Source organism: Clarias gariepinus, chromosome 26, assembly GCF_024256425.1.
Source record: "Clarias gariepinus isolate MV-2021 ecotype Netherlands chromosome 26, CGAR_prim_01v2, whole genome shotgun sequence".
Classification (NCBI taxonomy): Eukaryota; Metazoa; Chordata; class Actinopteri; order Siluriformes; family Clariidae; genus Clarias; species Clarias gariepinus.
Genome location: NC_071125.1, coordinates 1,881,434 through 1,895,986, shown reverse-complemented (window position 1 = coordinate 1,895,986; position 14,553 = coordinate 1,881,434). Strand labels below are relative to the sequence as shown.

Sequence of the window (14,553 nt, the reverse complement as noted above, 5' to 3'; positions counted from 1 at the left end):
TATCACCTTTCTTATTTTCTTTTATCATGTCTTTGTATATAAGGAAGTAAAATGCGTAACATGCTTTTTAGCTAAATGTCCTGTCAGTAGATCAATAAAAGCATTAAAACATGTTACTGTACTTTCTTTTTTATTGCATGACAGATCAAATAAACAAATCTATTTCTCTATAAAGAATGAAGAAAATCCTTTATTTCATGTGCTTTAGTGCAATCTTGACCTGTTCAGTAAACCATCATCACATGCTTAAATGAGTAGAACAGACAAATTAACATAATACCATTAACAGTGCTGTTTGTCTTTTAAAAAATAAATAATAATAATCAAATACTTGTCCTGAATGACTTGAAATGAAAGTTTTCACACTTCATGGTTATGGTGGAAATACAGTACACATTACATATACGTATAGAAACGAGGGCACCGAGATTACAGACTGGAACATAAATAAATATAGCGTGTCGTCATGGGTTGAGCGATTGCGTCAGGTTGGGGGACGCGATCGTCGTTTGTGACATCTTCCGTGCGCGGTGTCGCCTCGTGGCTTCCCGCCAGGCTTTCCTTTGCTGCTTCTGCATGGCTTCGGGGAGATCCTGGATTCTTTTTCTCCTGCGGAAAGACCTGGAGGGTAGCAGGCTCTCAAAATACACATCACATAAATTTGAAAAACAAAAAAAAAAAGTTTGTGCTCATATTATTTTAAGATGGCTGTAGAACTGGCGCATTATGGGCAATATTATCTTTTTATTAGCAGAAATCCGTACAGGCTAAAGGTTTACACACTTTAATCGTAAGAGTGTTAGTCTTTTTAGACTTCTGAGTGAGGAAACCACTGAGTTTGCTAGCCAAAAAATAGATTTTCTCGAGATTAAGATCCTGAATTCTCAAGACTGTCACACCTGAAGATCTACAGCACCTCCTCCATTCTCCATCCCACTCTCTTAAACGTAATTACAGTGGAAATGTTTACTAACGCATACAAGCGCAGAAGGTTTTTTTTTTTGTCCAGACGATGTAATCTTCACGGGTCGGTCGTCTGGATGACGTGTGTAGCAGCGGTTTGAACCTGCTTTCTAGCACGATCCCGTCTCTTAGCCTCTCTCCATGCCTTCCTCTTCAGCTTCTTCATGGGTTCAGACAGATCGTTTATGGTCTTTCTCTTCTGCTGATACCTGGACGGCGGCAAGATTTCAAACACTCGTGTCAAAGAGCTGCTTCTGTCCACTTCGACAAGCTTTTGGTTATACTGCATTCTGAATGATAATATCATTCTGATATACTAATAAATGTATGGGCAAGATTGTATCATGGCAGGTTAAACCTAGAAATCTAAGGTGACTAAACCTCTTTTAAACAATGCATGGTCATAGTGCCACATTGTGATTGGTTTCCTCACTCAGTAACGGATGGAAAACAAACAAAAAAACAACGGGACAACATTTAAAGTCTGACTCCTGATAAAGTCAAAGAATCCCTTATAGCAGTGCTGGTCTATTAACATTAATTTTTACTAATATGATAACACACTTTATTGCCCAATGCCCAGGTCTAATCCTCATTAATCCTAATCACAATAAGTGTACTATAAAGACCTACATACCTCAAGCGCTCCTTCTCTTTCCAGGCCAGATACTTTTCTGGGTCAGCACGGATCCTTTCTCTGTATCTTCTCACACATTCTCTGCTTTTCAATCTCCCTGAAAGAGTATCACCAGGAACCCACCTGCACATCCACATGAGCAAAAAAATAAATAAATAAATTGTTTATTTGCCTTTTGAGATTACACCGACCTGTGCTTAAAGACAGAGAGCGATCTGTAGCAGTTTATTCCTGGTGTTACATGATGATGTTAATGTGATTGACTACACTCCTCATCAATCCTGAAATCTGTTGCACTGTTGTATTCTGGACATTTCCAAGCCAATTTTATCAAACAAACATTAAAAAAATTTTTTTAATCCTTTGGCTTGGAAAAAACATAGACGTCCAAAGGAACTTCTAATATTTACACTAATATTTACACCTCATTTGTATTTGTATAGAATTACGTAAAACAAAGGTTAATGTTAATTGAAAAATTGTACTTTTTACAGAAGGAAACTGCACATCAAGTATAATTGAATGCAAAGGCCAATGTTTTTCCCACCCGAAGTTTGAATTATAATATATACTGATTGTTTGAAGATTTATTGGCCTACATTTTTTTATTATTAGCAAGACTTATCTGATGTAGCCTTGACTAATGTAGCTTCAAGTCCTCTTGAACGTTTTATTAATTTCACTCTTTGAATTAAAATAAGTCATAATGTACCAAAGACCGAATGCAACACAGCGTTTCCCACAAGATATATCTTATTGGAACATGTACCAAACGTGTCAACATCAACGGAGACAATTTTAACGGTTTTTGTGCAGAAGATCAAATACGACAAACTTTTTAGGGACTCATGAGGCACATTTAATTAGAGAAATTTTAAAATTGGAATTGTAAGTACACAAACAGTTCTGAGAACAGTTTTAAATTGGCGCGTTATCGATTGAACCTATTGTGCATTTATAGAACTGTTCTCCAGACATTTTCCACTTAAACATCTATGAATTCTAATTCAAGCGGCAAAGTAGCGTAGTGATTAGCACTGTGGTGTCACACCTTAAGGGTCAAGAATACAAGGCATAGAAGGCATTTGAATGTCGATTTCAATCGTTTCAATTATTCTCTGTTCTTTTGCACATGATTAAATGTTTTTACAAAAATCATTTCTGGTATGTGTGCACCATCTACAGTGACGTGTAAAAGTATTTGCCTCCTTTCTGAATCTTTAATATATATTTTTTGCATATATGTCACTCTTATATAATCATTAATCATGTATAATCTCATTAAAAATTTATATTTATATAATCAAATAATCATTTAGCCTCACGTAGGTGAAAAAGTGAATTTTTATACTGGATCATATAACACCATCTTATCTCCTGATCCACTTATATTTTAAGCAGATAAAGAGAAACACATTTGCTAAATACAATTTTATGCCCTTTTATAGTAATACTGTAGTATAGTCTGTAGTGTCCTTTAATTTTTTTTTTTTTTTTTTTAATCTTTCAACGATCTTAACTGTCATTCAAAGGAAACTCGGCCAAATCAGATTTCACATGAAAAGACATGAAGCTGAAAAAGTGTATTACTCTAAAAAGCAAAATAGTTAAGATATCGCAACATGAATTTGACATGGTTACACTACACTACAGATTTTTTGCTTTTTAAGCTTTTACAATTTTTTTATTTTTTTTATTTAAGCAACTGTTTTACACAGCAAATCCTTCTAGAAATATGAATAATTAGCATTTTAAATGATTATTGTTTGAAGCGAGCCATTTTTGGGGCACATATAAAATCATCTCTCCAAAACGGCTTAAGTTAACAACCTGGAATTTTTAGGGAAGCGAGATTGGTCACTTCCATGTTGCCTAAACTTCAGAAGGGTTTATTTGGCTTATTTGGGGCGCGCATACACACACACACACACACATTTTCTGGAATATATATACAGGTACGTATAACATCAAAAAATGTATATAAAATCAGCACCAGTACTGTGTTTTGGCCAGAAGAAAACAGTCATACTTCTCTGAAGTCTGGTTCATGTCGGATCTTGATGAACTGAAGCTCTGAACACTCCACATCTCTACACCTGGAGCCTGCTGGCACATCTGGACTTCCTGAACCACTGGATAACCAGACTGTCCTTCATAAGTCTCGTCTGCCATCTCAGACTTCAGACACATCGTGCTGTCTGAGGAACACGGCTCTTCCTTGATCACCAGGCTGCCCTGGCTCTGCGCACACGCCGCCGGCTCCTCGGGCGCCTCCTGCCTCAGGGTCACCTCAGCTGAGATTGTGTAATTATCAGAGATCTGCCGTAAAGTCTGGAGCTCCAGCTCGGCCGCGTTGAGCTGAAACCTGAGCGCTGCGTTTTCTCTCTCAGCCTCGGCTAACTTCGCCTCGTAGCAGTGCGATCTCTTCTCATTCACCTCGCAGAAGACCTGCAGGATGGACCGGACCGCCGTCCTGACCGCCGCCTCGACAACAGAGGCTTCGTCTGCGCTCAGGAAGCTCCTGTCTCTGCCCGAGGAAGGGTTCATTGTAGTATCCAAGCAACCGAGGTGGAAACTGTATAGCGTGCAGTGTGTTTGTGTTTATAGTCTCTGGTTTAAATACTGACACACCGACTTTTTTTCCCTTTAAAACCACCCACTAAAATATATTTTCCTTTTAAAATAGTTACGCTATACTTTAATAAATAAATATGAGCATATTTCAGAGAGCCCAGTTCATACGTTTAAATGGTTCTGTTTACTTCCGTGTTCTTCTTCTTCTTCGTTTACGCATTCTGCTGCGTTTTCTTCTTCTTCTCGGTTGGCAGCCACCTTATACGTACATTACCCCCACTTGCTGGACTGGAGTGCAATAACATTAACAGCTTGGAAAAAACACAAAGAACAAACAAATAAATAAAAAACATAGCTGCAAAGCGATGATGATCGGGCCCAAGCACCCGTTAGAACCACACAACCTGTGTGTTTTTGAGCATGTTAAGACAAAAAAAAAAGCATCCAACTATGATGTAACTCATGAAGTTAATACTTACTTTTCAGAAAAATTTTTAAGGCATAGTGTTTGGGCCCTAAAAACTTTAATTCGATACTAACTATTAAACCGTTTAGTTTCGTTTAGATACTTAATCAGGCTATAACATATTCTCCTCTCATGTCATATTTCATTTTTGTGCTCTTTAATGATTTTCTTCACTCCTGCTTTACTGACTGAGATTTTTATTTGGACATTTTCTGGTGTGACGCCCATTAGCAAAAATACTCGTGCTCAAACACTGATTTCAAAGTATAAAACAATTAAATACATACATACATATCAGTTATATTATTAAATGAAAATAAACAATTTATTAACATAATAACAGTGCTACATTTTTGTAATTAATTAATAAATCGTTCGAAGTAATATTTCAGTAGAGAGGATTTAATTTTTTTTTAGAAACATATATTTATTTTAGACATAGTCAAATGCTCTTATTCTTGTGTAATAATTTATAATTTAAAGAAATGGTTCAATTGGCACCTTTCAAACCCCCACCCCAACATTTGTGGAGTTTTTTAATCATTCATGGCTCATTTGTGTGTACTATGATGTTTATTTATATAACACATTTAAAAATAAATTCTACATTTATTCACTTCCAGTAAATTAGAATTACTTCTCCTAATGAAGCACAGACTTCTAAATACTAATACATGGAACAAATGTGTGCTTATTGGTCACACATTTTCGTATCACCTTGCTGATAGGGTTCTACAAAAATGCTGTGCTGTAATTTTATTTGGTTTATTAGAATAAAAAAGGGTGGTTTTTTTTTTACAAAACAATATTAATAATGAAAGCAGGATTGTTTAAAGAAGATCAATCACTATTTTTACACTGCACAGGTATTACTGTTAAACTGATTTGATAAAAACTAAGATGAAGACATCAGATTGACAGACGTTACTTTATTAGCGTTGTCTTTACGTGCACTGGAGCATAAATCACAAAACCTAAGACATGATTTAAGAAGTCATGCGGCATTTCTCAGAATTATTTATTACCCAATGAGTCTGTATTATGAGCACCTAAGTATATATTTAAATTCAACTTAATTACACAATTATTCATAAATACGCATATAAAAACAGGGGGCACTAGCGAGCATAGAGTCCAAAAGGAAAAAAACTATCCTGGTCACAGACTGGGAGGTTGTGGGATGGATGTGGAAGAAAGAGCAGCTTGAGCCAGCTTTTTTGCACGATGTCGTCTTGTAGCTTCTCTCCAAGCCTTCCTCTGCAGATTCTTCATGGGCTCGGGAAGTTCATTAATGGTCTTTCTGTGTTGCAGATACCTGCATGGTTTACAAATAAATACACGTCAAAGAAGTATATACTTCTCATTTCCTTGCTTTTTAGCTCCTCCCTCTGAGGATGCAAGGGAAGGAAATAAGGACAGGACAATACAAGGATGAGCACGTTCGCCAAATCGGAAATCCTTCTTCATTGAAGTGTCACTCTAAAGCAACTTACTGATGAAAAGATTCCCCGAGGTATTGCGCTTTAACAAATCTAAATGTTTTTGGAAAGTCATTACAATAAGAGAGGAGGAAAAAAACCTCAGGATGTGATGTCATTGGAAAACAATCAAGTGTACAGTGGTAACAGTAACTCATTAATTATTTTCCTACACCACCACAGCAAAAAGTGTTTTTATTTCTGAACAAACATCCAATTCTGGAATTGTACCTTACTTGTGGAAGCACTAGAGAATTAATTCTACTGTAAAAACCTCGTACCTCAGGTGGTTCTTCTCTTTCCAGGCGAGGTATTTCTCAGGATCAGCCCGAATCCTTTCTCTGTACCGTCTCACATTCTCGTACCGGGTCAGTCTTCCTGCAGACGAGCACAGGAAGACGTGTCTGATATGTGCTGTAACAACTTTGTGAGCAAATGTGTCAGAATCTTGAGTCGCAACATCCTTATTGACTTTCCACACTCTGTATTTCTATAACGTAAACCTTTTTAACAAACTTACAGTAATCAAGCAACAAAATGAGGAGAAAACCTGGACACCTCTATAAAAGCGTGTCTTTTATCTAGCCATTAGTGCTTCATAAATACTTTTTCAAAAACAGTGAATTGAACTAGCTGAAGTGTTTATCTGAATTGGAAAAATTGATTGTGAAGGTATGAACAAGCAAGTTGCAGAAATAGAAGTTATTTTAGATTTTTGCTTGTAAACGTTCATGGCTTGAACCTGAAGTATTGCAAAAGATTAAAAAATTTATGTAAATTTATGGAACGTGTGTGCAAAAATAAAGACCATTTAAGGCCATCTTTCCAACTGTCAATTAAAGTGTTTTGTGCCACTTTACATCTCTTCTTTGCAGAAACTGTTAAAATGTGCGTCCCAATTGCCTAGTAGTTCCCTGCGAAATGTTCTGCACAGGGTATTCAACCATGTTACCATGAAAACTGTAAATGGTGTAGGGAACAAGTGAAAAATGTGTCTTAACTTCACCAGATGTGGACATGAAAAATTTCCCATCAGTCCTTGCACGAAAAAAATATATATATATTTTAAGTGATTTATGTATCTATTAACATTTTTATAGCAGACAACATAAAATTAAAAGGACACAAATTAAAATTGAATTGGATCAATGAATCCTTATTTTTTATTATATAGGCTAGTAATCTGTAAAAAAAAAGGCACAATAATATTTTCACTCTACATCTTGTAAAATAATCAAATAATTTACTTACACGCTATACACAATTTAAGAGTACACATTTTACGAGGGTATCACGTTTTGTTTTAACTAATATTGCGATATTTAATTTCTGTAGTGTAAAATTTTCACAGTAGTAGCAACAGGTGTCATATGTTACCATGGTAATGCACGGAGGAAGTGACGTCTGCGCTGGTGATGTTGCAGGGTGTTTCGAATGGTGGAATTTTGTCGAGGGGTGGAACAGTTCCAAGAACTAAAAGGCGTAGAAGGCAATGTTAAAAAAATTTTAGATCAGCGAAGAAAGCACTTTTATTTATTTTAGGAAGACTGGACTGAAATGTCGGCTTCAAAAAAGACAGGGAAGCTAAAGAGAGAGAGAGAGAGAGAGAGAGAGAGAGAGAGAGAGACCTATAGGTGGCGGTGATGCAACTTACAGAATTCCAACTAAAGATGTTGAGTTGTACTAAACGTGTCGAGAAGAGTGTGTGAAAGTGCCGCATAAAGCAGACGAAGAGTTCAAGACGCTAAACAAGACAAGACAACATCAGGGAAGGAACCATTAGACGTTTTAAGGAAGGCTGGCTGCAGTTGGTGGTAATGTGACCAACCTACTGGATTCCAACTGCCGTTAAGCAACAAAAAGTGAAAGGGCGGGAAGTTCCCTTAACTGACATACCCTGCACAGGGAGCACACTTTTAAGTACACTGTGGGAACGAACCTCAGCCACTGTTTGCATTGTTTCAGCTTTGTGTCTTCCTCTTCTTAGTTGATTGGTTACATTACCGCCAACTGTATGTCTCACTCTCTGTCATCTTCCCAGTCTTTTAAAGACCAGCCTTCCTTAAAACATTTACTGCATCCTTCCCTGATCTTGTCTTGACTTATTCTGTGTCTTTATTGGGTACTTCCACATACGATGTTTCCTCTTAGTACCACTCTGCGTCTAGCTGATGTTCTGTGGGTTGCATCCCCGTCACCTATAGATCTCACTCTCTCCTCAGCTTCCTCATCCTTTAAATCAGACATTCCAATCCAGTCTTCCTGAGGAAAAAACAAAACAAAAAACATTTAATACTTTCCTGATCAGAGTGCAAAAAAGCTGACCCATTCTAAAAGACTCTTAACTGTCCTTTCTACTCTCCCCAGTTGAAGGAGCTGAGACACCATATCAAGCCTCTCCTGCAAATATTTTCTGCACAAGAGCAATACATGCTCAACAGTCTCACTTGCCTGGCATTCCTCACAGAGTCCCATTGTGTGTTTAGCTATGATAAATAGAGTGGTATTAAAAGTAATGTGATCAATCCTTATTCTGCTAATTAATTCTTCCTCTTTCTGATTTGTCCTCTCATTACCACATCTACTTTGTCCTGTATTGAATGCATCATTATCCCATTCGTGTTGCCCTTATTTTTTTGCCTTTCTCCACATTATACACTGATCAGACATAACAATACGACAACCCGCCTTATATTAAGTAGGTGGAAGTGAAGGTGGGTGGGATATACTCTATTAGGCAGCAAGTGAAGCGTTTTCTTTGAGTTGATATGCAGAAAAAATGGGCAGCACAATGATCTGAGTGACTGTGAGATTGTCATGGCTAGAGGACCAGTATTCGGCGCATCTCTGAATGGTAGTAGTAGCCTTGGTGCCCTAATGGTGGTTGTGAATTGGACTTGACTAAATTAGGGAGAAAATCTGAAAATTAGGGAGAAAACCCCTCCGCAAAACATAATAATAGAAAAACTGCAGTTCTTGTGGGATGTTCCTGGTCTGCAGTGGTCAGGATTTGCCAAAAGTAATCAGAGAAAGGAAAACCAGTGAAATGATGACAGGGTCATGTGTGACCAAGGCTCACTGATGCACATGGGGACTGAAGGCTGGCCTGTGTAGTCCGATCCAACAGAAGAGCTACGGTAGATCGAATTAATGAAAAGGTTGATGCTGGTTGTGATAGAACACACAATGCATCACTGTAATGGGGGCAAAATAGGGGACCTGCTCAGTATTCAGCAGGTGGTTGTAATGTTAGGGATAATCTGTGTACCTTTACCCTTTGACTTTGTTATTTGACTTAAGCTCAACGTCCGTGTTTTTGCTTGCTTATTTTGACAACTCATCTGCTCTCCAGTTCCCACAGGAAAGACATTTTTCTTGTCTAATCTAACTATTCTTAAGTTAGCTAACAAAAATGTCATGGTGGCTTCTGGCTGTACCTGTATTAATGATTGTAAGTAAGCTTGTAAGTGTTCTGTTTCTTCCTCAGTCATGATATTGAGCCCTAGTCACTTAATCTGAATGTTTCATTCAGCCATTAAGATGCTTATACACACTTCTGGTGATTCTTTGAGGTAAAATATGAAGCCTATAACCTTGCGCATGCGTACTTCTCTCTGAACCGGCTGAGGCCGGATCTTGGTAACCATGGTGATTATGGGGGCTGCTGTACGTCTCGTGCGTCGCGCTTTCGTTCACGTGATATTCACAGTTCCCCGCAGGATATTCCTCAGTCACTTCACTCTTTATAAACACCTCGCCGGGGTAAAACGCCTCCTCTTCCTTCAGCTCCAGCACCGCGGCGCTCTCTGAGGAGTTTTCTAGAGCCGCCGGTTCGTGTCCTGTTTTTTCCTCAGCGCTGAAAGTCACCTCAGCTGAGATTGTGTAATTATCAGAGATCTGCCGTAAAGTCTGGAGCTCCAGCTCGGCCGCGTTGAGCTGAAACCTGAGCGCTGCGTTTTCTCTCTCAGCCTCGGCTAACTTCGCCTCGTAGCAGTGCGATCTCTTCTCATTCACCTCGCAGAAGACCTGCAGGATGGACCGGACCGCCGTCCTGACCGCCGCCTCGACAACGGAGGCTTCGTCTGCGCTCAGGAAGCTCCTGTCTCTGCCCGAGGAAGGGTTCATTGTAGTATCCGAGGAGCGAATAATACTCACTCTCAATTATCCGCTTTAGTCCAAAACCGGCTACTTAAATGAATATATAACTGTTTTAATGATGAATTCCGACGAAATCTGTTTTACGCTCTTCATGTAAACCAACTCCCACCTGACAGTTGAATAGGTTTGTTTACTTCCGTCGGTCAAAGGTCATTGACTGGGCTACACTTCCGCCGCGGCGCCCTCTAGTGTACACCTTCAGTTCAAAACTTAATTAAACAACCCTGATGTAGCTTAGGCTAACCACTGAGCCACTTTGTCGCTTCTAACATCTTCCTTGCAAACCTACAGTATACACCAATCACCCACAACATTAAAACCACTGACAGTTAAAGTTAATATCATTGACTGTATCAATACAATCACCTGACAAGGACAGGGACTGGGACATACACTGCCTGATTAAAAAAAAAAGATAATGTGATAAAAAATGTAATAACCTGGTGATTCAGTACATTCACATGGGCAGCTGACTTCATTTTATTGCGCCATAATGTTACTGAGTCTAAACCTGAGCAACTGAACAACCCCAGATCATAACACTGTCTCCAGAGGCTTGTACAGTGGACACTATGCATGATGGGAGCATTGCTTCCCTTCTTACCCTGACACGCCCATCACTCTGGAGTAGGCTCAATCTGGACTCATCAGGTCACATGACCTTTTCGCATCGCTCCAAAGTCCAGTCTTTATGCTCCTGAGCTCTCAAACTGATGAGTCTCACCTACAAGTGGTTTTCTGATGGACACACAGCTGTTTAGTCCCAATCCTCTGTGTGTGTATGAAAATGCTCTTACTTTCACAATTAAACATGGATAGGGTTTTTACTGTTGATTTTTTTTTAAACATGTAGCGTCATCTCTGTTCTTGTTTTTAACTTCTTTCACAAAGTTGACAGTTCAGCACATTCCAGGTTTGGGTAAAGTGTTGAACCCAGTTTCAGTCATTCAAAATCTCAACAGAAAAAAAAGTTTTATTTGCTTGGTTCAGCCCAATATTTTAACCGTTCAGAAATGACCACTTTCTTTGTGGGAGGTAGTGTATTAGGCAGCGGGTGAACAGTCAGTTCTTAAGGTTGACGTGTTGGAAGCAGGAAAAATGGGCAAGTATGAGGATCTGAGTTACTTCACCCAGGAGACTGGGTCAGAGCATCTCCAAAACATCAGGTCTGCAATGGTCCAAGAAAGGACAACCAGTGAACAGGGGACATGGTCATGAGCATGCAGGACTCACTTATGCACAAGAGGAGCGAAGGCTAGCCCATCAAGGCCAATCCCACAGAAGAGCTGCTGAAAAAGTGGATGCTGGTTTTGATAAAAAAGTGTCAGAACACACAGTGAATCAAAGTTTCTTGCATCCAGGGCTGTGTAGCTGCAGACTAGGGCCCATGCTGACCTGTGTCCCACACCAAAACTCCTACAATGGACGTGTTTATATTGATATGCATATCATCCAGTGTCTTCCAGTATCATTTATTTATTTATTTATTTATTTATTTATTGTCATATCGCCCATCCCCAGTCCTCTCTATGAATAAACTTGCCAGATACTGGTGGGGATTTTACACCAGTAGGGTTGCATTATTTTATATTTACCTAATATTTTAAAATATTCTGTTTTTATTTTTTAAATTATTTTTTATTCATTTTAGTTAGTTTTCTATCTTTATTTTAAATTACATTTTATTTATTTTAAAAGTTTTATTATATTTTAAATCAAATTTAACATTTTCTTCAAAAAAATTAATTGCTATTATTTTCTATTTAATTTTATGATTATTTTCTTTTCTTTTATGTAAAGCACTTTGAATTACCATTGTGTATGAAATGTGCTATACAAATAAACTTGCCTTGTCTTGCCTTGCCTTTGTCCTTTAGAGGGCGCTATTTGACAGTTAAGGAAAAGCAGGCTTCAAACATGGGCTGTTCATCTGGTCATGAATGACATGGAATTATAGATTACAGATTTTTTTAAATTTTATTTTACATTTCTTTTCTATAGATCTGAATAATAGAATGTAAAATAATAAAGGAAATAAAAGTTACATTAAGTCGTTTTACGAGAATCAAATGTTGAGTTGTTTAGGGCAAAACACTTTTACACATGAGAGCAAGAAGGTGTAATCCAGTACCATGTAATAAATCCTGAATAATTATATAAAATGATATGCATTTGGTTCTGGCATTAATGCTCTCTCTCTCTCTCTCTCTCTCTCTCTCTCTGTCTCACATGCACTTTTCTGAGTGACACCCGTGGATGTGATCCCTTTATCAGCTGCATTCTGAGGGCTTCGACCCTCTTGAGGCTACTTTGCCAAGTTGTTCAGTGAAGTGACCTGAATTGTAAAGCGAAGTGGGGAAGGTGTCGTGGAATGGGAACAAGCGTGTGTGTGTCAATGTGTGCGTTGGGCGGGGTGGGGGTGGGGGGGGGGGGGTGATTTGTCCGTTGAGCGTAGATAGAAAGGGAAGGAGGAGGACGGGCATGGCATGTTGCAGCTGTGTGTGTGTTCGTATGTATGTGTATGTGGGTGATTATTGGAGTGCTGGTGGAGGGAAAAACAGTTCAAAAGTGTTGGAGCAGAAAATCTCTCGCTTTCTGTCCTCTGCCGTTTTGTCTTTCCCTCCCTCGTTCGCCAGGGCCAGACGTAAAGCAGGAGCAATTTGTGCGATTTCACAGCTCACCGGCTCCTAAAAACCTCTGACAGCCTTCCACTGAGAGAGAGAGAGAGAGCGAGAGATAGAAAGAAAGAAAGAAAGAGAAAAAGTGAAAGAAAAGAAGAGACAGAGAATTGGATAATGAATGGATGGTACAAAGTGGCTACGGCACAAATGGTGGAGGATTTAAAGAAGAGATGAGTGAAAGAATAAATAAAATATCAGTATCCATTGAATTGCTCCAGATAAGATAAGAATTGCTTTCAGAAAACAAATGTATACTGTATATAGTAATGTTGTATAAACATATTTCATTTATATTCCGAGTCACTTTTACTTAGACATATACGTCCATATTTGTCCTTTGTTTCCTGTATGGAACTTAATACACGTCTGAGAACTAGCGGAAAACAGTTAAGTTCTAAATCTAACCCTGAATAGCACCTAATCCCTCCATCTCGGCATGCGGTTCCTTCGCTCGGTAGGGTTCCGTTTGGGTGGCCTGGCCTCTCTTGTGCAAAATGTTGATTTAAAGTCGCCTTAGGAATGTTCTGGAGCGAGCCGGACTCGCAAACGCTTTGCCTTTACAGCTCAGATTTCTAAAATGATTATAAATGGAGCGCAACTCATCGCTCAAATCCGGTTGGTCAAAATGCATCGATTCATTTTCCGTAACATCAGCTCTGACAGACGTTCCAGCTGCGAGAGTTAAATTAATGAAGTCATTCTAATACGTTTCAGTATGCTTTGGAACAGTTGTTGTACTTTTTAGGGAACGTCTTTCCTTTTGATTAGGCAATCAGAGGCCCTCGAGTTAAGAAGTGCCACCTGAAGGTTTTGTTTCGAGCAGCGCAGGACATCTGGCCGGCCTTTGAAGGTCAGCCATGGGACAAAAATCTCCTTTAATCCATCCAGCTGTAAGCAAAGACAGATTTCCTCCCCAGCTTAAACCATTTCCGAAAAAAAATATCAAACAACATCTGATCACAGCCCCGCGTCAGGTTCTAATTTTTACAACATGATCTTTATATATTGCCTCGTTAAGTTCTTTTATTGTTGCTGCTGTTTGTACGTAGGAACCCATGTGGAATATTGGCCCAAATGAAGCAGTATATGAAGGTATAAAGGTCAGAAAGGAACACAGTCATGATTAAGTGCTGGCCTTGAAAGCATTTGGTGTGGCCTCTTTTCCGTCACATGACTGCTGAATTAACATACAGGGTTGAGGGGTCAAGTGAAGGTGGCTTCCCCAACCAGCCAACTGGAAAGCTCGGGGTTCAGAGGTCATGGAAAAGCTGCCCCATTGGTTGACTTTTTATACAAATCAAATTAACCAAGCGCTGTCCTGCCTTTCAAGTGAACCTGCGTATTAACAGAGGATGAAAAAACAGGACATCTTACATATAACATGAATTTATATATTAAAAAAAAATGCAACGATATTTTAGTAAGCTGCTTCGTTGCATTCGTAAGCGTATACTTACAATGACTCGCGAAACTACCCATTCACTTTCTAACCCCTAAATTCCATATTATATGTAATATACTGTTGCTCTGCATTCTGAAGCCTTATAGAGAAATTAAGAATATGATGTGTATAGTGTGTAGCACATCAAGTACCAA

At 38.8% G+C, this 14,553-nt stretch overlaps 2 protein-coding genes across 6 annotated transcripts; both read right to left on the bottom strand.

The window, feature by feature from the left end:
• Positions 1–113: 113 nt before the first annotated feature.
• LOC128514029 (uncharacterized) lies at positions 114–4,367 on the bottom strand. Of its 4 annotated transcripts, none has more exons than XM_053487665.1 (3): positions 3,630–4,367; positions 1,601–1,723; positions 114–638 (listed from the first exon to the last, which is right to left on the bottom strand). In XM_053487665.1, the coding sequence occupies exons 1-3, from the start codon at positions 4,145–4,147 to the stop codon at positions 485–487; spliced, it is 795 nt and encodes a 264-aa protein (XP_053343640.1). In that variant the 5' UTR covers positions 4,148–4,367; the 3' UTR covers positions 114–484. The 4 variants fall into 4 exon arrangements, with proteins under 4 accessions (XP_053343640.1, XP_053343637.1, XP_053343642.1 ...); XM_053487662.1 differs by having other exon boundaries at positions 114–621; XM_053487667.1 differs by having other exon boundaries at positions 114–609.
• Positions 4,368–5,549: 1,182 nt separating this feature from the next.
• On the bottom strand, positions 5,550–10,510 carry LOC128513937 (uncharacterized). 2 transcript variants are annotated; one of them, XM_053487509.1, is made up of 4 exons: positions 9,727–10,510; positions 7,496–7,591; positions 6,400–6,496; positions 5,550–5,955 (listed from the first exon to the last, which is right to left on the bottom strand). In XM_053487509.1, exons 1-4 carry the CDS (start codon positions 10,241–10,243, stop codon positions 5,799–5,801), a joined length of 867 nt encoding a protein of 288 aa, XP_053343484.1. In that variant the 5' UTR covers positions 10,244–10,510; the 3' UTR covers positions 5,550–5,798. The 2 variants fall into 2 exon arrangements, with proteins under 2 accessions (XP_053343484.1, XP_053343483.1); XM_053487508.1 differs by having other exon boundaries at positions 9,712–10,508.
• Between the last annotated feature and the right edge of the window lie 4,043 nt (positions 10,511–14,553).